Below are 25,640 nucleotides of genomic sequence, written 5' to 3'. Positions count from 1 at the left end.
AAGGGCATTATGGCACTGAAGATCAAGGCCTTGGACTGAATGTAGCTGCTGATAGCCCGGTTGTCCCTATAGGTTTGTTATGAATCTTCCCACCTCTTTTTCCTTCTAGGCTCTCTTGCAGCAGGGGCGTGCCCAAGTAACTCTCCGTCAGGTGTTGGTGATAGTCAGGTATTTTTTCTGGCACACAGGTCATCTCTGCTGTTTCTTTCCCGTAGCATCCTTGTTACACTGTGAAAAGCACCCTCTACAGAAGGACTCAAAATCTGGTTCATGGGGTAAAAAACAGCAGACCAGGCACCCTGTGGAGATGCTGCACAGCGCAGAGTCCACCTGGGTCCCAACCTGGTGCTCACTCCTGTGGTCCTCACACCCCTTCAGTGTACTGTCTGTGCCTTATTTCTTCATCCTCCACTCCCCAACCCAGTGCAACTGCTGATCGGAGACCACCCTGCAGCTTGACATGGGCATTAACCCCGGAGCAGTGTGTCCAAGATGCATCAGAGAGCAGGGAAAGGGCATTTGAACCTGCCTGGTGCTGGTGCTGGTGACCTGCTGTGGGGCTGGTGACCTGCTGTGGGGCTGGCATGATGCACCAATGCTGCATCAGGAGCTTGTGCAGTGAAGGGCTCAGCAAAGCAGGGAGGGTATTTTTTTATTTTTTGGATATTTAATTTTTTTTTTTTTTTATTCCTCCCCACCAGCTGGGTGGCAGAAGCCACCAAGATTTGCGGGGAAGGAGGGACATCTCGTGGCCACACCACGAACATCTCTCCTACCTCCGGGCTCCAAGGTTGCCTGTGCCAGCGGTGGGTGGGGTGCACCCCGGGCATGCCCCCTTCCCGCTCCGGGTACCACCCCAGCATCACTCCGAGCTGCCCGGGGAGCCCCATGGCCTCTCCCCTTCTCCTCCGTGGGCTGGATGTGGTCATGGGAAGCACAGGGGCCTGTTCTCACCCTGACGACCGAATAAAGAAATGGGAAATGGTCGTATTCAGTTCTTTATTATTGACTTGGGGCAGAGGGGTGGCACCACCTGGAGAGATTGCTCCAGAGCTTGGGGGCCTGGCGTGGCCCAGGGAGGTGAGACAGGACACGTTCCCACCCTTACCAGTGGCATGAAGTGGGTTGTAGTATTGCCGGCAGTGGCATCAGAAGATGGGGAGAGATTGTGCACCCCCCATACCACCACCCCGGGCATGGTACCCTCTTCTTGGGGCTGCAGTTGCAGGGCTGAGGGGCTTTTCTTTCTCTGGGTGGGTCACGAAGGGATCTGCTGTCCTTCGTGGCAGAGGCGATGTCTGAGAACTGGGTACAGACCTCCAAGGTGGATGGGGAAGGCGCTGTGCCAGCTTTCAGCCACCTCTTTAGTCTCCATGATAACCACAGAGCTGGCAGCATCCACCTCCCTCATGTCCCTCCTTGTTCCCCGTCTCCAAATGCATCTTGGTGGCACACAGGAGAAAGGGAAAGGCCTGAAATGAGCCATCGCCAGGCTGTGCAGGACAGTGGCTTTCCTCCAGATCTGACCCCAGGCGCTGGTGGGACCGTGGCTTACTGCTGAGGCTCTGGTTCATACTGCTTCTCCGTGGCAGTGTAAAAGTCCTCGAGGACCGACTGCAGGTACTCGAAGGTCGGGCGCTCCTCAGGCTTGTTTCGCCAGCATTTCAGGATGATGTTGTAGAGTTCACCGGGGCACATGTCCGGGCAGGGCATGCGGTAGCCCCGCTCCAGGTTGCGAATCACCTCGGGGTTGGTCATCCCTGGAGGGAAACACAGCCCAACAGGAATTATTCAGCACCCTGCGGGTAAAGCTCAGTATTCTCCGTAGCTCACATCCAGGCAGGGCTGGAGGGGCATGAGGGACCACGATGCTGGGCCATATCTGAACACCATCCCTTCTTCAGGGTTGCGCTCCCTGCTCCATCCTTCTGCCCCCTCCCCAACTCCCCTCTAGAGGTTTTTCCTGGCACAGGTATAACCGAGGCTCGTGGGAGCCTAGGAGAGGAAACCCAGCATGAAGAAACAGGGGTCTGGGCACGGATGTGCACGCTTGGGTACGTGTCTCCAAGCGTAAAAGCTTTGATGCCGATGCACACTCATCCCGTATTCGCAGCACGCTGTACCTGGGTAAGGGATCCTGCCGTAGGTTATGATTTCTGTCAGGAGGATCCCGAAAGACCATACATCAGATTTGATAGTGAAAACTCCAAAGTTAATGGCCTCCGGTGCTGTCCATTTGATCGGGAATTTGGCACCTGTCCGGAGGAAGCAAAGGGAAATAGCACGTGGAGATACAGCATCTCCCTCTGCTCCCACAGGCACCGGCAAGCAGTTCCCCAAAAATTGAGCCCTGGGTCCTGCAGGGCTGCGATGGGACTTATTGATGGTACTGTGGACTTACAGAGATAAGGCCAGAGGAAGGTAATTGCTGTCTGTCTCCTGCTTTCATTAAAAGGTCATTTCTACCTGGCATCTTTTTGCCTTTCTTAGTTCTTTTTCCAGTGCAATCAAGGCTATTTTGTCTTAAAAGACTTTTTCATATGTATAGGCTTATAAAAATCCATAGATACTGATCCACGGAGGCCAAATAATGGAAAAACTTAATTCATTAGGTAAGTGACAATATGCTTATTAAAAAAAAAACTAGGTAAACTATTTTACTGATGAATTTAAAGGACTCTGCAATCTTATCACAACTTTGCATCTCGTGTGTGTTTAGCAGTGGGATCTCAGGAATGGAGCCAAGAATGGTAGCACGGACCCGCGCCGTGCACGCCGAGGGCGCGATGCTGGGAGCGAGCAGTGCCTGCCACAGCCCTCGTGAGAGACCCATCGCTCTTCGGGTAGCAACCTGCCGTGGGGAACCGGTGGGTTTCTGTAGCCCAAACTGTGTCTCTGTGCTATTCAAAGCCAATGCCTAGAGTAGATTTATTAGAGGACAACAACAGTACGATTTTATTCTGTACTCGGGACGTTTTTAGCACAAGTGCATAAACAATACAGCAAATATAAAATATTTGGTTCTTTAAGCTGCATATGTATATTGGAAACAAAAAAAATCCCATTTTATTTTGTCCGCCAAGATTTTGTTTTGCACGCTGTGGACAGCAATGACCATAAGATTGCAATTTCAGTTTAGCTAAGGCCAAAAAAATCCCCAAACACCTTGATACGTAGGAACTGAATGTGTTAAAGACTGCAGAGGAAACCACATTTTTATTTGTATATATCCTTTCAGGCCCGAAAGCCCAAATGCAGTGTGTGAAACAAGTGCCTTTGTTCTTGCATATCATACTTCTGACAAGTAGACTGACGAGGCTCGGAAATGCTGTCTATGAAGTGAAAATTGTTCAAAGTAGATAGAGGGGCAGTTGTTATTTCAGATTAAAGCTAGCTGGAAAAATGCTGATAGGAAATGTTTTCCACTGGAAATGTAGCCCCTTGGGGTATGTTAACAGAATTATACTGACTTCACCAAAACTTCTCTTACGGATAAAAATTGCCTTAAAAACTTGCAGCAATCTCATAGTACCCCTTCATGACATTTCACAAATGACATTTGAGAACTTTTGCTATTTTAAAATAATTTTACATGTTGAAATGGGCATAATTTGTATCATAAAGTATTTTGGGAACAGCAAATTGAAAGAAAAGTTTCCTATCTTATAAGAAAAAAAAATCTATTCCATTTCCTTTCCCCAGAGTATTTTTTATGGGGAATTTTAGCTTCATCCCAACGCCAGAGGTGGACAGATTTCCAAAATTTGAAAATCTTCTAGTAAGTGCCACTTATGCTAGACTTAATTGTTTTATTTCAATCATTTCTGCTTGTTTTCCTGATGCTGTAAAAAGTCTCTTTGCAATCTGAATGATACAATCTCAGAGTCAGTACAGAGAAAGTACAGAGAAAATGCTGCCCCCAGAGGAATTTGACCCAACCCTGTTGTCAAATGGCTGTAGATGGACCTCTGGACCAATCAAACCAGTCGTCACCTCTCGTGGCCATGCTCTCCTGTCCACTACCAGTTCAGATACTCAGTCCCAGCAAGCGGCTTGGCTTTGCAGGTGGAATCATAAGGAGATTTCACATTAACATGGGAAATATCGGGTTTTGTATGCCTTTTTTATTTGGTTGGTTTGGTTTAGATGCTCAACGTACTCTGTTCCCATGACAAACACCTGCCAAGCTGCAAACCCTCTCCCATGTTTTGTAAGATATCCCTCTTGATCTGATCTGGGCTTGGTTTGCCTGGGACATCTGGAAACTGCCGTTAGGTCCAGATTCATGGCTCCAGCTCCCCTCTGCAGTCCCGCAGTGTGCAGTGACTGAGTTACGCTGCTATTTCCTTCCCTTCCGACTGACTCACTGTGAACACGGAGGCACAGGCAGCAGGTTTCATTACTAGAGGTCAAATTTCTCCAGTAACGCAACCTGAGATTCAGCAGGACTCCCCCGAACAGTGCCAAAATACTTTTTTCCCGTTTCCCTCTGCAAACCTCACTTACTCTTTATTGTCCCCAACCGCTGCTCCCTCTCCTGGGACCCCATTTTTGGCTCTCTTGCTTGCTCTGCCTGCTGCCTGGGTGCTGACAAGGGCAGCGACGGGGGCTCTGGTCTCATGCCCTTGGCGGTGGTGCCCCATGCCTGGTCCCAGCCCAGCCCTTGAACACCCCATATCTTGGCACATCTGCATGGCAGGAGGATTAGAGATAAGGGAAACGTGTTGGTGAGGCAATGCTGGGAACGACACCCACCTTCTTGTGCCAAGTATTCGTTCTCGATGATCCTGGCCAGGCCAAAATCAGCAATTTTGCAGCAGAGTGTCTCCGAGACGAGGATGTTAGCAGCTCTCAAGTCGCGGTGGATGGAGTTCATTCGCTCGATGTACGCCATTCCCTCTGCCACCTAGGAGAGGAGGAAAAGTCCATCTTCATGAGTCACCTCCCCACGACAACAAGCTAGCCTTCTAGCCACCTTTTCAAAAGCACAGCAAGCGTGTAGGGTTGCTCCATGGATGGATGGATGGACAACAGATCAACAGACAGTTAAACAGGTAGACAGATGCATAGGTAAATAGATATTGCCCATGTACACATGCATATGTGCAGCTCTACCAGCGTGCACCCAGCCTCCAAAAGCTGTAAGCAGCCAAATCAAGCAGAACAGAAGCATCACTCTCTGTTTTGCTCAGAAGTTACAGCTGTGAGTCGTGTCTGTAGCGAGATACAGAAAGTTAAAGCAAACCTGAAGCCACATCACTGGATTCCCAGTTTCTGCCACAAGACTCTACCCTCTAGTTGGGATTTGAATCACAAACACTCCAGATTAAATATGTGAATTAAAAAAAGAAAAAAGCCCTCAAAGAGCTCATCCATCCCTCAGTCACAGTAGCAAAGTCCAGAACTAGGAGGACAACTAGATGTTCTTTAGCAACCTCTTCTGCTCTCCCTCACTGGTCTGCTTTGGGGTGGGGAGGAGACCCCTGGCGATCCCTCTGCAATAAAACTGAGATTGGTGTTTTCTTTCCCTGTGCTAGATCCAGTCTAGGACCCAGGACACAATACAGTTCCTCTCTGATGCCTACAGGATGCAATAGAGCAGAAGACCTGGATATCCATAGAAATATGACTGGGATAGAGAGTATATCCCTGGACAAATCCCTTGTCCTGGGCACATGATGCCTTCTTCAACCACCTCCAAACTTTACTTTGGGAGATTCTTGCTCCCAAGATCACCTTTCATTGTTTAGCTCCTTGGAGCAGGGAGCAGCCCTGGGGAGGTGCCTGGTGTGTGACGAGTCCCTGTAAACGACGGCAGCAATCTTTTATTGCTGGGTGCTGGGAGATACAGAAAAAAAGAGATTGCAAAGTTGCGCTATCAGTCGGGTCTCAGATTTGGGTCAGGTATTTATCAGGAGGGTGAGTGAACGCACGCAACCCCTGCTAATAATGGTTAGCACCCATTAAAGCTTTTATGCGCTTGTGGGTGAGGGCAGAGCAATTTTCCACTCCATACAGATTCACATCAGCATCTCGACTTACATGTGGTTTTAAACAGGATACTAACACATACTTTCCAAAGCTGCATTTCTAACCTGTGTCAACAGCTCTTCAGCGCAAGTGCTGTTTGCTGCAGTGGAAAATGGAAGAATTGATGTAATTTCCTGTCCTGATGTTAATGAGATAGTACCCGGTGATGGCCCCGTTCCAGCCCAGCGTGCTTTTGAGCATGTGAGACTGACCACAGGATCAAGTGCATCAGCCCAGAGATTTCTAATTTTAACTCAGACGGATGCTATTGGATCCAAAATTGCGCTCATGAGGGTTGGGTGCCTGTTGGGCTGTGATGTCATCCTGACACCGCAGATGAACAGATTGCAAAATAGCTTGAGAGACTGCCCTTTTCCTCCTCCTGGAGCTACCCAGTGAGTGTTTGAATCCCTGCCCTGAGGAGGTGGTGCTGGTGTGGGAGGGGGAGCGATGAAAGCTGTCCTTCCGATTGACGCCCATGTCTTGAGGGATGGGCAAAATCCTTCTTACCCCATGTGCTGTGGGTGGCTTGTGTGGGGTATTACATTGCTGGGGTGTGTGGGTTTGGTCTGCATTTAATTATCCTGGTCCTGGAAGTAGTGCACGGTGGAGGATGGTGCAAAGAGCGTGGAGGGGTGCGAGACGGGTGTGCAGGACAGGTGAGTGCCTCCAGGTGCCCATGGAGAGGTGACATCCACATGTAATTGCTCAACCCCAGCGATGGTGCCCACTGTGGGGACTATTTGACCATTGTAGTGAATGGGTTTCTGGCCAGCTCACGCGATCATATTCAAGACTTTGATCCTGAACTCGGAGGGGAGGTTTGGGTGCACGAGGTTGCCCTGGGACAAGTTTCTCCCAGGGGTTTCTGCAGGCAGTGTGTTGTCAGACCTCTACCACCCTCGTGCCTGGGACAGAGAAGATCACTGACCTCTCCCCAGATGCTTCCACACACCTGCCTGGAAGTGCTTTGTTATTCCACGTTCTCAATGCAAGTTATAATGTTGTGTTAAATAAACGCATGAGTATTTGTAGTTTCTGCTGTCCCTGCCTCAAAGCTGGGTATAACGTGGGCCAACAGCTCTGGGTCACTCCTGTGACTATAGCTGAGTGCAGATTGCTCTGGCTACAGCACTTTCCTCCTGCATAGAAATGCATCAAGCCAATTTTTGGGGTAATGCTCCCGTCAAACTCAAGGGCTCTGTAATATGGATGAATTCGGACCATTCTGCATCAGGAATTTAAAACAAACCACAGGCTATACCTTTCAAGAGAAGAAATGAAAGAATGAAAAAGGGAGGGAGGGAAGTGGGGAGGTAAAGAGAGAAGGAGGGAAAGAAGGAAGAAATTAAGGGAAAGATACTAAACAGGGAGGCTGCAGTTGGATCCATAATCTCTCACAGACACAAAGATAAAGCTGCAGATACAGAAGATTTATCAGTAGTGAAGAGGGAAGGCACTGAAACATGTTCAGTGAAAAATAAAAATGACAGATGGGGACACTTCTTTAAAGTACTTAAATATTGTCATCCTGGTTAAAACAAGAAGGAAAATTTTTCGCTATCATATGGTATTTGCTCAAATATTCAGATTCTCCAGTTTTTAATACATTATAAAATAACTCTGTATGATGGCTAGAACCAAGCGGGCAGCCTTTATACATTGTTTGCTCAAGCTCACTTTGACCCAGAGAGGACAAGTGATCTTACGGGTAAATCCCACATCAAAATAACTGTATTCAGCCGTCGCACTGATGCTTCATGGCTTTTTTCCAGTATTTCCAAAATTAGCCTAGCTCTGCTCTGGGTGAGCCAAACTCTGTCAACAGCTGGCTAGGACCAAAGTGGAGTGATTTTGGCAATATCATCATTCATGTACAACTTGTGGCCAAGATGCTGCCACTCTGGTTGCGGTTTCCCTAGCTTTGACCTCTTTGAGTTTTAGATGCACTTCTGGACCAAAATGTTACGGTGCAGCTGCAACTACTAACATTTACACCCTGGGGATGCTTAGAGGGAAACAACCCTACAAAGGCAAATGTTTGTTCTCATAAGGAGCGATATACCCATATTTGAGGGTCAGAACATCCTTTATGCCTAATCATCAGAAGGGAAAAACTGTTGAAAGTCAGCGTGTCTCTACATTAAAAGTCTCTCTGCTGAGCTTTTTCTTCCTTTTGGTAAAAAGAGAAACAAACTTATTTCCTGCTCAGCAAGCCAGAAGAAAAACAAAACAAAACAAAACAAAACAAACCCAAAAACCAAAAAACAAACCCTAGTTCTCTAGCACTGCACTAAGTTCCCCAGAGGCTGTCCTAAGGACAGCAGAGCATGGCTGAGCTGACATGCACAACACCACAAGAGGGCTGAGAGAGAAACCCTAAGAGAGCACACCAGGAGGTGCTGTTTTTCTCCATGAAATCTACGTTCTGATAGACTTCAGACTTGCAAGAATTTCACTGAGGCAATAACAAATCATGGTCTTGAGTCTGTTTCCCAGAGGCTGTTCACTAACCTGAGCAGACATATCAATGAGTTTTGGGAGATTCAGTTGGCTTCCTTCTTCTGTCTTCAAGTAATCCAGCAAACACCCTGCAAACGAGGAGAGACTGCTGTGAGTCTTCTGAATAAGCCTATGCATTTTCTTTCCCTGGTGTTTCTCTGAATATATGCAACAAATCTGCCTGCATCCTAGAGAAAATCTGAGGAACCACAGAGGGTGTCTGCTGGACCATCTTCCATTAGGGAAGTTCCCAAACGCAGCCCATTTCCCCCCTCTATTTTGCACAGACCTTTGCAAACTGCTGGGCAAAAGAAAGGACAATTTCACCATGAGAGGAGTAAAAATCTGAAACAAACTTCCAGTAGGAACAGTGGAGATGAGAACTTTAAATAGTCTTCAAATGGAGCATCACCATCTTGTGAAGTAGCTTATGAAATATGAGACCACAAGAGGCAGGATTTCATCACCCAGGAAGTCCATTCCAGTACTAGAAACAAACTTGTGGATCACTAAGTCCTTCTGCTTACAGATTTCGTACAATGCCCTCCTCCCCATCCCCCTTATGATGGGAGTACCAGCTAGCTCGTTGACCTGATTTTGCAGAAACCCAACAAAAAAGCTCCAGGAGGCTTTTTACCGTTGGCCATGTACTCTGTCACAATATAGATTGGCTGCTTTGTGACTACTGCATATAGCCGGACCAGTTTGTTATGCTGGAGCCTCTTCATCAAGTTTGCCTCTGCCAAGAAAGCATCAGGATCCATGCTGCCCTCCTTCATGGTCTTCACAGCCACCTTGATGTTGTTCTTGTAGTAGCCTGCAGAGAGATAATGATGCATTGAGGAATTTCGGCCTCTCTACGGGCTCTACCAGGCCGTGCAAAAAGGAACAGAAGAGCTTGTGGATCAGGGAGCAGAAAACCACAGTAACAATTTTCAATCTCCCAGTGAGAAAAGAATGGGAAATCTCAGTACCCATGGGCTCTGAGCAACCCGCAGGTATGAGAGGAGAAGGGAGAGACATGGCAGAACTGTCAGTCCATGTGGCTTCGTCAGGGATCATCCCTGCTCTGGATGGTGGATGTCCATGCAATGAGCCCATCCTCCCTGCCTGGCAAGACTCTTTCTGGATGGGGCCTCCCACCAGCTGGGTTCTCAAATAATCCAAACACCACCAAGAAAGCCAGGACTCTGCAGTCAGGACATCGACTCTGTCTGATCCTGTCCACAATCTCAATTGCCAAGGCAACAGGCAACCACAAAGAGGACAGCAAAGGAAGCTGAGCTCACCCCATTTCCTCTCCCACTGATTAGCAGTGGGCAGGAAGGCGTAAGGGATTCAGATCTGGGTTATAAAGTGGAACAGGGAAGCAGAAAAAGTGGGATAGTGTCACCCAGGTACCCTGCTGCGTATAACTTAGATCCTACAACCATGCCTAGGATTCCCAGAAAGAAGGAGAGCATGTCTCAGGAGATGAGTATATAGTTACTTAAACACCTCTTGCATGTATCTAGCCTATGAAACCCACGCTCAACCACTGATCTGTGCAAACAGAATCTGTCTGGCCCTTCCCAGGAGTATGGCACCTACTGCTGCAGGTGTACCCATAAATATGTGTTTATACTTTAGGATCCCCCCGCCCAGACTACTCCTGTCTTAGGGAAAGAGGGATTTCCATCTCCTCTGTTTATATTTTTTTTTCCTGGAATGGGGGGAATTATACTCACCCATCCATACTTCTCCAAATTGCCCACTGCCAAGTTTCTTCACAAGCTTCAGAGACTCCCGTGGGATCTCCCATTCGTCCTGTGCCCAGGGTCTCTGGGGAACCAGGGATATGCAGGGAGCTGTGAGTTGTTGGCACAGGCCATCCCCTTTCTCTGTTTGAGGACAAAGCACAGGACAGTTCAATGAGATGGCAGAGCTAACCTCCTCCTCCGTCTATACATGCCAGCAAAAAGTCAACCCATGGGAAACCTCCACAACTACACAAATGTTTCAGCCACAGTGATTGAGTCCTCCAGAATGGACTCAATGAAAGGAAAAAACTCAAAGGGAGCCATAAAGGAACAAATTCTCCTGCCCAGCAAGTCCAAACCCTGCTTCCCAAGCATCTCTCCTGTATATCCCTTCAGCATCCACCTCTTTCCTTTCCTGATGGGAGACACTCCCTGGTTATAGGGCTTTAGGCAGAGCTCACCCTCGCAATGCCCTAGGATAAAAGATAGGATATGGGTGCCCAAGTTCTGCTTGGAGAAGCACATCTTGCCCATGAGAGTGGATGGAGTGATGGTGGCGGCTAGCAAGCCTGTCCTCCCTCTGTCCACATGCCTACCTTCTGCTAGGAGACAAACCCATTGGGGAAGGCAAAAACTTACGGCTGTAATGATGGATTAGCTCTGGCAGGCTGCAGAAAGTCATCCTGGGGGAGATGTAATACCCCCCGCCATCTAAGGAGCGGATCCTGTAGTGTTTGATGATGTCCCCGTGAGAAGAGTTGCTGTCTCTCACGGACAAGGAATAGGCACCTGGAGAATGAGCAGAAGAGGGAACTGTGAGGACAAATAGGACCTAACAGGGACCAACTATGTCCTCTTTCTTTGCCTGCCTGCAGCTGCAGACACCTCTCCCAGCCCTTGCTGATGCCTTCTCAGGGCAAGTCCCACCAGACTGCAAAGCTACAAACTTCTCTCTCTCCAAGGCAAGTGGAGAGGATAAAGGTTCATCAGAGCTTAACTGGGCCTGTCGAGGCTTGGTTAAGACCTGCCTATGCCGTGGCCAACAGCTCCAAGGAAGCAATATGGCAATCGATAGCACATCTCCAGGCAGAGCAATCAGAAGCTCCTTAGGTCATGATGGTCTTCCCACAGCTCCACGTCTCTCATCTGAGCTCATCTTAGCTCTCTCAACCCCACCATCTCATCTGGACAGTGACTGCGGTCTCACCAGTTTGTACAAACACAGGACTGACAAGGAGCTAAACCACTCTGCCAACACAGCCAGAATTTCAGTTAGTGGGAGAGAGAAGGCCAAGAGATGTGTGTTCCTTTTCAGCATTATCCAAGGTCCCATGTCCCTGTTATCCTCTATAACTCTTGTGCCAAGGTCAGTGGTTCAGCTGGGAGGTACAGAAGGAGGTACAGAAGGGGGGTTCAGGAGAATTGTCATGTTCAGCCATAAACTTGTGGCTGTGGCTAAACCAAATCTAGATTCACATCTCGGTTCAGGTGCCTTTTGACCTCAAGGGAGCTACTCAACGATCTACCGCTCCAACCTGCTATTCTCTCCTTATAGTTGGTTTATAATTGAAACCACGAGGTTGTTTTTTTGCACACAAATACATCACTAGGTGTTGCTACAGAGCAGCAACTTCCAGCCCATGTCAGTGTAAATTTCAATACAGCTTAGCAATGTTTTTTTTTCCCTTTGTCTGGATCGTATTTCCGGAGTAAGTTGTTACAAGCCTGCTGGGCTGTGAAAAGTCTAATACGTCACCCGGGTTGATAGGCTGCTTTTTTTAATGTCTGAAAAGGCAAGGCTATATATGTTAAAAAGTACGTATCTGTCATGTAGGATCATAAGCAGAAGTGGGGCCTTCCACAGTGACTCTGAAACCCTAATCCTCCCCGCGAGGGGAAAGTTTATTAACATATAATGCTCACTGGCTGGTGTTTCTCCATCGCAGCACCAGCAGTTCCCTACATTGTGGCTGGAAATCATTCCCTGTTCTGTTCGCATTTTAAAACAAAAGGAAACCACCTCTGTGGATATTTGCTCTGTTGCAGTGATTATAAATCTTTACAAGCAGGATTTGGGAGAGTCTAAAATTTTTCCTAGTCCTAGCAGTCGTCTGGGGGGGACTCCCTTTCTGCAGAGACCAGACTATGAGATATGGTGGCATAATGTTCATGGAAGACCTGCTGGTTTAAATGCAGAGCCAGGAATCTCAAGACTGGAAGCGCACAGCCTCAGCGTGGTGGGCCCTTTCTCAACAGAGATTGCTCTTCTGAAACTCTCCTCCACCATGAGTGTCAGGCAGAAGACAGACCTGAGAAGCCCTTTTGGCTCTATCACTCCTGCAGATGAACCTCTGAGAAGCAGCCCTGCAGCATCTTCAACAGGGCAACAAAAAACTCCAGGGAAGGGCAAAGGAATGGCTCAGCTTTGCAGTCTATGTCTCAGTGACCAAAGGTCACTACACAGCTAAGGGTGTCTTTCCCAGGGAGTGATCTTTGGTCCCTGGTGGGTGTAGAGAGGTGTTGGTATGACTTGTGTTCGCAGTGCTCAGCACAAGTCCTCCTAGGGTGGATTAGTCAATTCACACTCCCTAGCACTTGGCCCCAGACCTCCTTTGGCTCCTCTGTGGTACCTATGTGGCCCTAAGTTACAACAATAATAATAATCATCATCATCATCATCATCATCACCATCATCATTATTATTATTAACTTCTATTATTGTTGTTGAGGATGATGATGTTATTTTCATTTCAAAGTGATTGAAATAATGTGGAGGCCAGGCTGCAGCCCATCAGCGTTGGGCTTATACGGCACAGGTCCAAGAGGGTGCTTTGCATGCCTGGGACGTGGCGTAGGGTATGTGTGGGATTTTTACAACGCAAGGCCTGCTAGAGGAAGGAGCCAAACGTGGTGTGAACCCAGCTGTACTGACGACAGACAGCACTGCAGAAGGGAGCGCGGGAATTAACGACTTACATATGTGCAAGTGGGTGCCTGGGGGCCGAGAGTCAGCAGAGAAGAGGAGACCGGATCTGTTTGTTAATGTGGTTGCACCCAAAACGCCTGCTCTCCTGCAGGACCTCCTCTCCAGACCCCACTGACCCTTTAAACCCTCCTGCATCTTTCAAACCAGTGACATGCAGCATGCAGGGGCTCCGGGCATGCTCCAGGCCAATCTATCAGCTGCCTACTACCAACCTTAATACTTATCCTGTCATTAGGGCTAATGACTGTATTTCACCCCAAGCCAGAGTTTAGTTTGCTGGAATGAGTGTGGTAGAGCTTTCCCTGTCATTCACCGTGGCCGATTACTGTTCCCTCGGGAGCTGCAGTGTAAAGGCAACGCACCAGGGCTGAAAAGCTTCAATTCTCTCTTCTCCCAGTGACAGCAGCAAATGCAAAATGTTAAGTGGAGCCGGACAGACGGCAGGGCTCCTAATCTCCCCCAGTGATAGCCAGGATGGCTGAAAGGAATTCCCGCTCCTCAGCCACAAGGGACATTCGCCCGTCCTGCAGTCCGGCATCGCATCCCGGCACAGAGCTGGACTGACACGCAGAGGTCCACGCCTGCACTCGACACCAGCTCAGAGCAGTGTGAGCACAACCAAATCTTGCCCTGGGCAGCTCTGGGTGTCAGACCCTCCCGTTCTGGGTCTGGGATCCCCAAACCATCCCACAAGGGCTCTCAGGTCCTTTCGGTTCAAAGTGCGGCAAGTTTTGTATGGGAAAGAGCAACAGAAGATGTAAAGGGTGGGATTCAACTTCACATCATACCTAGGGCTGATTCAGTCACCTAAACATGGAGGTCTGGTACCCAGATGTTCTGGGACATCTACATGGGCTTGGCAGATATGGTGCAAAACCACACCTTCTAGTGGAGCACCTGGAGATGACTCCAAGAAGTTCAGGATTTGGCAACCAAATCAAGCCCCACTGGCTACAGCAGGAGCTCAGGCAACGTGCGATATCTACATTTTGATGCCTGCATCTCAGACTGAGTCCCACTTTCACATTGCACGTGTGGCATCTCCTGTTCCTACAGGTCTCATCAGGCTCTCGACTCCTTCCCGATGGGAAACCCAGGAGCTCAGCTGGATACGGCGGCTGAGCTCTGCGAGGTCCCTCCTGCCGGGAGCACAGACACAGCAGTCTTGCTGCGAGCCAAGAGTTCGTGACTCTGCACAGCTGTGCGACTGCGTTCCCGCAGGTTTCAGAATGATTATTACTTTGGGGGAAGATGTGTTTATTTCCAGCAGCTTCGGCAAGGCTAGCTCTCCGCCGATGATTTCACTGCTGGTCTGCTTCCCACACTGTCTTGACAAGGACCCATCTTCCCGGGATGTTGAATGTGCCTTTCATGGCCTCTGTAAAATGTTGGCTGAAAGTGAAGCCCACAAGTTTGCAGATCTTCAGTATCTTTAATTGTAATCAAAATGAGACACTGCTTAGGGTGGGCTGTCAATAGGTGCTGCTCTTAGGCAGGGTGCAGAATGCATCCTGCTGTGGCTGAGACAACCCAATATGAGACAACCACCCTCCAGTGCTTGCAGCTAAGGGGGCTACCGCCTTTAGCTTGACTCAATGCTCGGCCCTGAAGGTCAAATGTTGCTGATGATGTGCGAAGTGAATGAAAATATACGTCATGGAGGAAGAAAATAGGAAGAAGCTGTGGGATTCGAAGGGCAGGGTTAATTCCATGGCATTGCTCTGGATATCTCGTGGTGGGTCACAGGGTACTTTAGCGAACTCAGCTTCATGGCATATTTGGAGATGTGGGGCTTTCTCTTTTCCCCTTCTCTTTAGAGAGGAGGAAGCTGTGGCTAAGATAGATCAGATGATGTCACTATGGCCATTCAGGCAGTCTAAGGTACAGGGTATTCAGGCAGAAGCTGAACACATAGGATGATTCAGAGAAGAATGGGGTGTTTGAAGGAATAACAGCCATATTTTGAGACAGAATACTAAATATCAGAAAAGGCACAGGTGAGACTCACATTTCAGAGCAGAAGCTGATCTCTGACCATTTGGGACTAACATGGGACTTCCATGGAGTGGAACACGCCACATCTGCTAATGCAGAATATCACACACCTCCAGCTAAGCCTGCTTCTAACCAGACTTAGAGACAGGGCATTAAAGACTGGGTCTAGCCTGGTTATTTTTCCTTGAATCTCAGCACTCCACCACCTCTGTCCAAGCCTCGTGCGACCTAGACCCAACCACGCTCCAGAGAATTGCAAGGAATGGTTTCATCCTGTGTTTGCAGATCATGGCTAGCAGAAGCAGGGGACAATTGTCCTGAGCAAGTATAGGGAAAGGTCTGATCCCATCCATGTGTGGCATCTAGAGATGCCACAAAGACTAGGATCATGTGTGGACAGAGGGCCTCACCCTTTCTTAGCCCTTCAGATACAATGCTCAAGTGTCTGCTGGGCTTGTGCACGGCACGTTGCTCCCTACCCTTACTGGGTGCAATGCACATCATGCCAGCTACCCAAATATCCCAGCAAACAAAGGGGAGAGTGGGAAGGGGATAAACAGAAGAGCAGCATGTGGTGACTAGTCCAAGCCTTATCATTTCAAAAGCACCACAAAGCCAGTGGGGAAACCGATACACAAGCAGAACAAGTTACTTGTACAGTGAAATGCTTAGAAACAAGTTTCCTCAACATTTCCTGACCTGAATGTTCCCTAAAAATTCTGAAAACTGCAAATCCGCATGGAAAGCAGCCCTCCTACTTGGCACCAGGGACATGTGGAGGTGAGCCCAAGCATGGGGCAGGGGGGAAAGTGAAAGCAGGCTGCTATAATGCTAACGCAGCACACCTGCCTGATCGCTGGAGGGAGAGGGCTACAGGAAGATGAGCACCTTGTTGCCTCACTTAGCACACTAGATATCACACCAGTTCAAGACCAGCACTCCAGTTTGACTCTATTTGTCAAATCTTGCTGTTGGAGTGGCTGGAATGGTCAGGTCTGCAACACAGCCAGGGCTCAGACTACATCTCTGGGTAAACTACACCATGCCAGGGTCACATCCACACCATGAAACACTCTCAGCCTCCAAAACAGGGTGACTGCACTCAGATTGACTATTGGGAATGGTGCCTGGTTGATACCAGGACAAAACCTGCACAGCTGTGCAGGCTGTCGCATCCAGGCTCTGGCACTACTTAATTTACTGATAAGGATGTAACCATGGAGGATGGGACAGACAGTGCCTTGGAGACCTCCCATGTGAATGGGGGAAAACAGAGACAAGAAAGAAAGGAGGAGATGCTACCGTAGACAAGAACTTGTTGTAAAATGGAGGATCCAGTCTATCTGTTCCCATTCTTATAGTTTGGCCAGGGCTTTGTAGAAGCATTTGGGAAGGAAGTCAAGGAAAAAAAGGTCCCATATTACTTCAGATGGATGCTCCAAGTCTCTACTGATCTATTAGGAAGGTACAAGCCACCTTTTCCCATGTGGTAAGGAAAGACTATATCCATTTCACAGGAAAGAAACCAAAGCACATCAAGACTGAAGTACTTTCCTGAAGTACTGAGAGGAGCTTGTTCAGAGCAGAACCATGGGACCACCATGAGCATCATTTCCTCCATGCTGTAAACCCACCTGCTGGCCCAGAGGATGCAAGGAGAGAAAAGTAGGAAAGAAATAATGTGAAAAATCCCATGCTACAACCTAAACTAACTTCCAGACTGTCTACAAGTTAAGAGCACAGAACAAAGAAGTTGCAATTACACAGTTAAGTGTTATGGTTAATAACTATATCCACTGCCCGAGAGAAGTGACCACAATGCTTTGCTCTTTCCATCCTCATTTCCATCCTCATGTCTTCAAAAGCCAGCCACGTTCATAGGGAAGGAAAGTGGATGAAGTCCACCTTTCCTGCTCCAGTCAGTCCCCTTCCAAAAGTCCTGGTTTGCATCAATTCTCCCTGCTACAGACTATCAGGAAAAACATGTTTCCTCTGGGAAAATGTTTCACCAAAAGACTTTTTCCAAAATTCTCCGAATTTCTGCTGCAAGCAGGAGAAATGCTTTTTCAAGAGCACATAAAAGAATCTCCATTTGCCAAAAAAATAACATTTCCTCAGGGACAAAAGGAAAAGAAACCCCCTACACATTGTTTTGGAAAGTCTTTTCTGCTTATCTGTGTTCCTGCGTCTCTGCCACAAACTATGGTGACAAGAGCCACCCTTACCACAGCCTGAACTACACATATGAGTAACATCATGAGCAAATCTTTGCCCTCCAAATCCCCAGCTCACGTCTACAGCCCTGTTGAGCCTAGCAAGTGCTGTTTTGCCTAGCTAGATCCAAGAAACACTGACATGGCTGAACATTGCAGCTCAGGTCTGAAAGGTTTTCCAAGTCATGGCAATAACAAGGAGTTATCCTTGCTCTGTGTATCTCACCTTTGCTGGTTTCACTCTCTCGGACAAGGAAAGAGCCGACTTTGTTACCAGAAGACAACAGCAGCCGTTCAGCGTCCTTTCTGCTCAGAGTTTTAAAATACCACCTGGGAGACAGAAAAAGCAAAAACATTGTTTGAAAAAGAAAAGCTCTAAAAAAAGCAAATTCTTTCCAGTTAGTTCATTTTTTTTTATCGTTACACTCTGAAACTGAGGGTGGCTTTTATCAGCAAATAGGTTTTTATCTGCTGGAAAGTGCCAGCAATAGACTGTTTTCAGTAGATTAAGACCAGATTTCGGTCACTTTGGGCTTGTTTCACAGCCTAGCAATTCAGCCAGAGCAGAGAGTAGATGGTATGTGCAGTACCCCGTACACGAGAGAGGTGCAGGCTCAGCCAGAGCACAGCCTCTGAGGGACGCAGGACCCACGGCTCACCTGGCAAGTGAGTGAGCCCAGAGCAGTGCCCAGGCAAGCTGTGTATAAAGAAGATACGTGGCCCGGAGGCTGAGCATAGGGTGCCCACAGCCATTTAAACGTACCCATTTGGATACAAAGAGCATTTATGTCCCAACCACATTTCTGTGCGCTGTTAAATATTTGCTGAATTCAGTGATGGTTGGGTCCCTCCAAGAAGAGACTGCCAGCGGGGCTGATCATTTATAGCTGAATGCCATAGAGGAGAATAAGTCATGGAAACAATTTTTTCTGCTGCTTGTATTATAGGCATAATAAACCCTTTTGGTTCAGTCTTTCTTACTATCTTCTTTGCAGGGAGCCAAACACGAAGGCTGCATCTGTGCTAATGAAGCAAACAGTGCCAGGCTGTGGGTCTGGGCGCTGGCACTCAGAGTCTGCCCTCTTAAATTATTGTGCCAGTGGTCCCTGGCACGTCTGAGGCCAGGATCAAGGCACCCTTCCTGAGTGATCCCCAGTCCCAGTTTACATACAGACACCCTCTTAGAAGTTAAGGAGGTTTAACACTATGCATGGGTGGACTGGCCCAGTGGGGCCAGAGGATGGTCCCTGGCACTGCTAATTTACCAGTGCAAACATAACCTTTATGCTCTTTCCTCCAAATCTTTGTTTTCCACGGTGGGTGCAATCAGGAGTCTTTACCACTTTCCCCATAGCAACCTCATCCTCCCGGCTCCGCACCCACATGGTGCTTAAAACTTCTCCCGAGCATTTGGACAGTGTTGTTGGGGATAATGAAAGACCTCTTGCCATCCAGCCCAGCAGTGACATCTTCCTGCCATCAAGTAAAGCTGTTCCTGTAGCTTGTTGAGAGACTGAGCTCTTTCAGAAAGGAAAGCCCTGCACCAGTGTTCACTAATCATAAGCTTTCACACTTACTTTTCCTCTTCCAAACTGTCCACTTGTGCGACGAAGTTACTGGGGATGTAACCTTTCCTCCCGCTGCTGAGGGATTTTGCCAGCCACCAGTCCCCCTCGCTGCAAAGCAAACAGAAGAAAAAACATGAGTGCCCAGAAGAGATTTCATGACAGGCTAAGGCCATGGGGACAGCATGGTTTCTGGGGTTTTGAGCACTGCAAATAGACCAGCATTCCTTAATCCACTCTCCAGGTCCCTCTTGATTTCCTAGGACCACCACCACATTGAAGGTTATTGGTTTCTCAGGGACTTGTGGAGGTGACAGTCTCTTTCCATGAATGCAGAGGAAGTGCAGAGTGACCACAGACGTAGACCTCTGCTACGCGCCCCAAGTGAGAGGATGGAAATCTGGGTCACTGTGGGTTTATTTTGCATCTTGCATAGGGACATCGGGGCTCCTCCTTTCTGATCCTTCCTTTGTCCACCAGACACCCTACTGCTTTGCTTTCCCACCACTGACTCATCCACCAGCCGTGACCAAAAGCCATCCTCACCCAGCAGTCTCCCCTGCCCATGGGACCCAGCCCATAGCATCTGGGTGAGAAATGTCACCTCTGGAGACCACCTCATAGAGAGGTCAAGGATGGAGCAGCCCTACAAGGCCAAATGACCCGGGGACCCAAGCCCACCTCTGCCCTGTTATGGACTGGGCAGATGGACTGCCAGCCTCTTCTGTCGTGAGTTTGAGAAGGTGGTGAAATGAAACCACATGCCTCTCTGGCTTGGTTCTGTCCTTTCCTCTGACTACACCCAACCCACATCCTTTGCAAAAGCACGATCAGCACAAAATATAAAACAGGAGCTAGGTTATTGCTGTTATTTATGCTACTTCTGCGCCCACGCACACCGGCAGTGAAGGAGGTCCCAGTAGTATCTAGGCAGGGACACTACCTGACCCCAAAGTATTTGTAAGCCAAGGAAAGCATGGAAGTGTCACCTTCTGCACCTTGCAGAGAGAAGAGGGTACCCAGACTCACACTCTGGAGCAAAGCTAAGGCACAAGCTCAGCTCTGGTGAGCTGCAGATTGGTGTCTGACCCCAAGGTCCCCCCCTTTCCCAGCCTCACCATTCTCATCTTTGAACATCCCTCTGGCAGCAAGTCACTTACTTGGAGAGGATTTGGAGTTTCTCCCCCTTGACCAGCTGCAGGTCACGGTCACTTGAGGCAGGAAAATCATACAGTGCAACCACAACCAAGTTATCTGAAAAAAGAACCAGCACCATTGAATCCAGCTGTTTCCCTGCCGGGGGGGGGTGATGCACACCCGGGTGTACAGCAAGGCATTTCACCCCCCCACATACAGGGGCTGTCAACCCCCCGGTCCCCAAAAAACCAAGCTTTCCACCAACCCAGCTTTCCTGCTAACCACAACCTCTGCTCGGGGACTGAGGCTGATTCACCAAAGTGTTTCCTGTGTACGTGTTTTTATAGCACTCCAGACCCCCCCATCCACAAAACCCAGTGTGTCAACAAGAAAAAAGGGTTTGTGTGGAATAACAAGGGTCATAAATAACCTGTCAGTGTTTGGCCTCAGTTTTACACGGTGGTAAATGAAAACTGCTGTAGCAACATTTCCCAGGGTGGCTCTGGGATTTGACTCAAAGAGATGAGGTTTTCTTGATTGAAAAAGGTGTAAAGTCATCTCAGTTTCTGTTATTCGAGCCCATTGCTAGGATTTAACTCTCCCTCCAGATGCTCTCGACTCAGCCTGTATCTTGCCATCCCTTTTACGCACTGTTCCTTGCAGATGCGCCACCACGTTTAAGTCACGCCACCGCTTTCGACTCAGCAGCTCTATAGCATCCGGCTGCTCTTGCTCAGCTGAAATTCCCAGGGGAGCGGTGGAGGCTCCAGGATTCCCTTCCCCCTCCCTGGCCCTGATGCACTTTAGATGCTCTAAACCACAAAACCGATGCTCTGTGTCTCCCATTTCGCTTGCAACACACCTGGACCAAGGCTGTGAGCGGGTCTGAGTCCCCATCCCCTACCCTAACACCTTGATTTTACTCCAGCCGTGTTGGTTGAGCCTAAATTTTGGCATGGCAAAATGAACTTTCGTGCTCTGTTGCATGCGAGCCGTGCTGTGCATGGCAAAGCTGCTGACTGGTACGTGTGCTACGAGGCTGCTAACCCACCCCAGGGCAGATCTCTGCGGGCTGGAGCTCAATCCTTACGTTTGCATGCTGGTGCTGCTCTCAGAGGGGTTGTGCAACCGTTCACATGTGCTCTGCAGGCTCGCAGCTACTGAAGCAGAAATGAGCAGCTATTTTGGGGCAGGTCAAACTTTACAGAGGATCAGCAGATGCATACAAACACAAAAATCAAATGGCGAAAAAGAAGAGGAAAAAGAAAAAGGAAAAGGAAAAGAAGAAGAAAAAGAAGAAGAAGAAGAAGAAGAAAAAGAAAAAGAAAAAGAAAAAAGAAAAAGAAAAAGAAAAAAGAAAAAGAAAAAGAAAAAAGAAAAAAAAGAAAAAGAAAAAGAAAAAGAAAAAGAAAAAGAAAAAGAAAAAGAAAAAGAAAAAGAAAAAGAAAAAGAAAAAAAAAGAAAAAGAAAAAAGAAAAAGAAAAAGAAAAAAGAAAAAGAAAAAGAAAAAAGAAAAAGAAAAAAAAAAGAAAAAAGAAAAAGAAAAAGAAAAAAAAGAAAAAAGAAAAAGAAAAAGAAAAAGAAAAAGAAAAAGAAAAAGAAAAAAGAAAAAGAAAAAAAAAAGAAAAAAGAAAAAGAAAAAGAAAAAAAAGAAAAAAGAAAAAGAAAAAGAAAAAGAAAAAGAAAAAGAAAAAGAAAAAGAAAAGAAAAAGAAAAAGAAAAAAGAAAAAAAAAAAGAAAAAGAAAAAGAAAAAGAAAAAGAAGAAGAAGAAAAAAAAAGAAAAAGAAAGAAAAAGGAGACTATCTGCTTCAGAAAGGTTCTCACTTGTACACGGCCTAATTAATGCACTGAGAGCGATGGACGGTCTATAAATAGCATTTTTCAAAACAGACTGTCAAGCCACAGTCTCTGCGTGACCTTTTCAAATAATGCCACCAGCAAGAGAGCCAGACTGGCCCTTTGTCATCGCAAGATAACGTGTCTCTGGGGCAACTTGGGTTTTGTGTCTGTGCAAGGCCTGGCTGCTGCTCTGCTGGCAATTTATTGGAAAGGAAGCAGGAGAAAGGGTCAGTGTGGGAGGAAACGTAGCTTTGTAAACCAAAGCCCTGAGCAAATCCCTTCAGGTTTGCGAAGACGAACTTGGAGATCATGAGAGGTTTCAGCAGAGCCTCACTCTCTCCTACATATGGGGAAAAGGATGGTCGGTCACAAGGGAGAAGGCTTTGAAGTCTTAAAATAGCTTGCACAGTTGGGGGCTTCTCCTTGAGGGATCTCAAAGCTTTTGGCATTAGCAATGCACCCAAACTCTTGTTGCCTCCTTGAGAAAGTTGTTATCACGCAGTTTCTCTGACATGAAAGTTTTTTGGGCATGTGCCTACTGCAAGGTGTCCACAACGAATGTGTTCATCCACATGCACCATCCTGCTCCTCTTGGACGTAAAATAATGTAGTGGTCGCACATGCGCTTTGAAAAATAGAAGCAAATGTGTAAACATCTTCAAGCACAGATTGGCTGTGTACTCCAGAAAATAAAATGAAAAATGTAGTTTTGATCTTGAAGCAACTGACATAAGTGCAAATAAACAAAACCAAAACCAAAAAGGACCGAGGGAGAAAGAAAAAGAGCAAATATAGCAAGGACAAAAAAGTTTTATATGCCGAAAAAACATTATGATCACCTCTTATTCCCTTCTCAACATACGTGTTGAGAAACGCTGCACACTTAAGTGAGCCAGAAGAAAAGCTCTCTCTGCTCAAGCCAGCAAGACTTGTTGTTTCATGATGAAAGTGACTCTTCCCTTCTCCGCGTCACCCCACTGAGAAACAGCGTCGATAATACTTTCTTGGTCTATTTGATCAAGTTAGGTCATGAGTGACTCTACAGCAGAGAAGCCATCGGCGCTGCTAGAAGTGACTGCTTTGCAGATAGTGCTAGCAGCCCGGAGCCTTTGATTGCGAGCCAAATATATCTTGGCTCAGAGTTGCTGTCAGGAAAGTTAGATACCAGCTCGGTTTGCATAGGCTGAGTGCCAGTTTGATGGCTTAATAGAAATGATTCAACCAGTCTTCCCACCGTTGCCCTGCCATGAATGGAAGGTATTTGCAACCATCTCACAGCTACGGAGCCAGGCTGAGACTGTGCCAGGGTCCCCCAGAGGACCATGAATTGGTTTAGAGCCATGCTAGGATGGTCGTGGGGTAAATGACAACTCGTAGCACGTGTGTTGGTCAGCTGGATGCACTGAACTATGAGATACTGCAGCTGAAAATGGGTCCAGCTTTCCATTTCAGCGTGGCATGGGCTGGTTCACCAAGGTAAACGTGTGCTAGAAAAGCATGCCTTCAAAACACAGCTGCTGGTGGCACTCTGTCTTCGTTGCTGCTATCATCAAGAGGAACATCATTAGATCCCATTGGTGGAGCTGCAGAAGGCTGTGGGCTGGGACTGTTGATTCTCCCAGCTGGCCAGCAAGCCCAGGTGTGACAGAATGGGAGGTGTCTCCTGGGACATCCAGGCTTTGTGTCAAATACCTTTCTGCCGTGTGTTTGGACACAGTGAATGTTTTTGCAGATAATTTCTGCTTTCCTTATAAAATATCAGACCCAAACTCATAACTTTTTTATTAGGAAATCCGAGCACTTCGGGCAATTCCCTCTAATCTTCCTTCCCCCTCTTATTTTTGATTGGCAGTGTCCATTTTTGATGAGAAGTTTTAATTTCTTATTGAAAAGTCAGCCTTTTCGGTAGAAGCAACCCCTCCTATTTCCAATTAAGCTCAAAAGCACATTTCTGACAACATTCCTTTCAAACTCAAATCCATATTCAGGGAACAACAACAAAAACGACTAAGGGCTTTGATGCTAATCTTGAGATGCCTCAAAAGACCTCAATTTCCAGAGCATGCTTAGTTCCTACCCCTGAAAATCAGTCCTATTCATACTATAGTTAGCCAAAAGCAAGTGAGAAGAGCTGTAAGAAGTTGCAGTTCCTCAATCAGAAGAAACGGCCTTGCAGAGAGACCGGTTCTTTGTGCAGGCTCAGTTGTTATAATGCCTGAGGACAAACACCCAAAACAACCAGTTCTCTCCACTGCTTAAATCCAGCTGTGAGCAGCTGGCAGGGCAAGGGCAGGGGTTATTCTACCTATCTGCTATGTCTTATCTATTCAATGCAAGGGAATAGCAGCGGCTGTGGCAATGGAGCTGTTGTGTTTGGGAACCACCATCATGAGCCAAGACTTTGCTGTACCGAGAATTTTAGATGTGCAGAATTAAAGGTAAGTTTTGACCCTATAGAGATATAGAGCTAACCTTAAAGATATCATGAGTGCTTAGGGAACGACAGTAAAATGAATGAGACACTCACATGATGGAAGAACCCACCCCAAGTGAAAAGTGGATGGGCAATGCTGCCAACACCGCAGTCGAATCCAGAGGTATATACTCCTTGCCTGCCTTTGTGTTACTTCCATTAAGCTAAATAATGTCAGGAGGAGTTAGGCTTTTGTTAACCATAAAAAAATAAATAAATTATTTCTGAGGCAGCAGTGAGAAAGCTGGAAACTGTGAAACAAGTTGCACAACACCGAGATCAGAAAAAAAAAATTAAAAATCAAAATGCAAGGAATGTAAAAAAATAATTAAAAAAAAAAAAAGAAAGAAAAATATTTTGATTTTACATTACATGCCACATTTCCGTAGTCAATAATTTTGCCTGATTGAACTTGAAGTGCTCCCACAGGATATAATTCAGCTCTTTGATTTTTTTAATATGATTGAATTGTCTGGATTTTGTGCTTCCTCTATCAGTTCACTTGAATTGCCTTCTTTCATGAGACTCTTTCAGATATCTCCAATATCTTGCATGGATCCTATCAACCCATTTTGCCACACAGGACAGAGTCAAACATAGCATCATTTCTGGAAACTCAGGCATCGGTAGAGAAAAATAAGAAGTTCCCCAGACTATCAATGTGAATTTTCCTCCAAAACTGGAACTGAACCTAATAAACCAAAATATTTTTGAGAGCTGAAAATGGCTAACATGGTACTTAATGCATTTTTTAGCATCTTTCCACTTCTGCCTTCTGGCATGAAGCAGAAGTAAAAGCCGCCTGCCTGAAGATAGCTTCTGTTGATAAAAACCCCGTGAAAAACTGGTAGCGTCTGCTCAGTTGTGGAGGGAGAAGAGCACGGCCACTTGGAAATGTGCCATGAAAACAACTTTGCAAAAGAAAGCATAGTTTCTGGAAAAATGGTACTTCCATGGAAACACACCCCGATTCACATGATTGAAGAGCTACACCTCCCACAAATTTGATCTCCATAACAGACATCAATTTTGAAGAACATTTTGACGTTGTAGGAGTTCCTCGGTCTGCCCCATGGCAGAGACCCTCCATCATCATCCATAAGACCTAAGAAGACCTAGGTCTTCTGATTCACCCATCCTATTTATTTGTCACCCGCTTT

At 47.1% G+C, this 25,640-nt stretch overlaps 1 protein-coding gene across 1 annotated transcript in view; it reads right to left on the bottom strand.

Annotated features, from left to right (window-relative positions):
* Positions 1-477: 477 nt before the first annotated feature.
* The window catches only part of BLK (BLK proto-oncogene, Src family tyrosine kinase), a 47,556-nt gene continuing 22,393 nt past the window's right edge, over positions 478-25,640 (bottom strand). The window contains exons 4-13 of the mRNA XM_075144865.1: positions 20,191-20,284; positions 19,043-19,141; positions 17,692-17,795; positions 10,911-11,060; positions 10,260-10,412; positions 9,170-9,349; positions 8,545-8,621; positions 4,756-4,906; positions 2,124-2,255; positions 478-1,760 (exon numbers count right to left, since the gene is read on the bottom strand). Of these exons, the coding sequence (XP_075000966.1) occupies positions 1,552-1,760; positions 2,124-2,255; positions 4,756-4,906; positions 8,545-8,621; positions 9,170-9,349; positions 10,260-10,412; positions 10,911-11,060; positions 17,692-17,795; positions 19,043-19,141; positions 20,191-20,284 (1,349 nt within the window). The 3' untranslated portion in view covers positions 478-1,551. The remainder of the gene's footprint in view (positions 1,761-2,123; positions 2,256-4,755; positions 4,907-8,544; positions 8,622-9,169; positions 9,350-10,259; positions 10,413-10,910; positions 11,061-17,691; positions 17,796-19,042; positions 19,142-20,190; positions 20,285-25,640) is intronic.

The sequence above is a fragment of the Calonectris borealis genome, chromosome 3 (genome assembly GCF_964195595.1).
Source record: "Calonectris borealis chromosome 3, bCalBor7.hap1.2, whole genome shotgun sequence".
NCBI lineage: Eukaryota > Metazoa > Chordata > Aves > Procellariiformes > Procellariidae > Calonectris > Calonectris borealis.
This window is presented reverse-complemented; position numbering and strand designations above follow the sequence as displayed.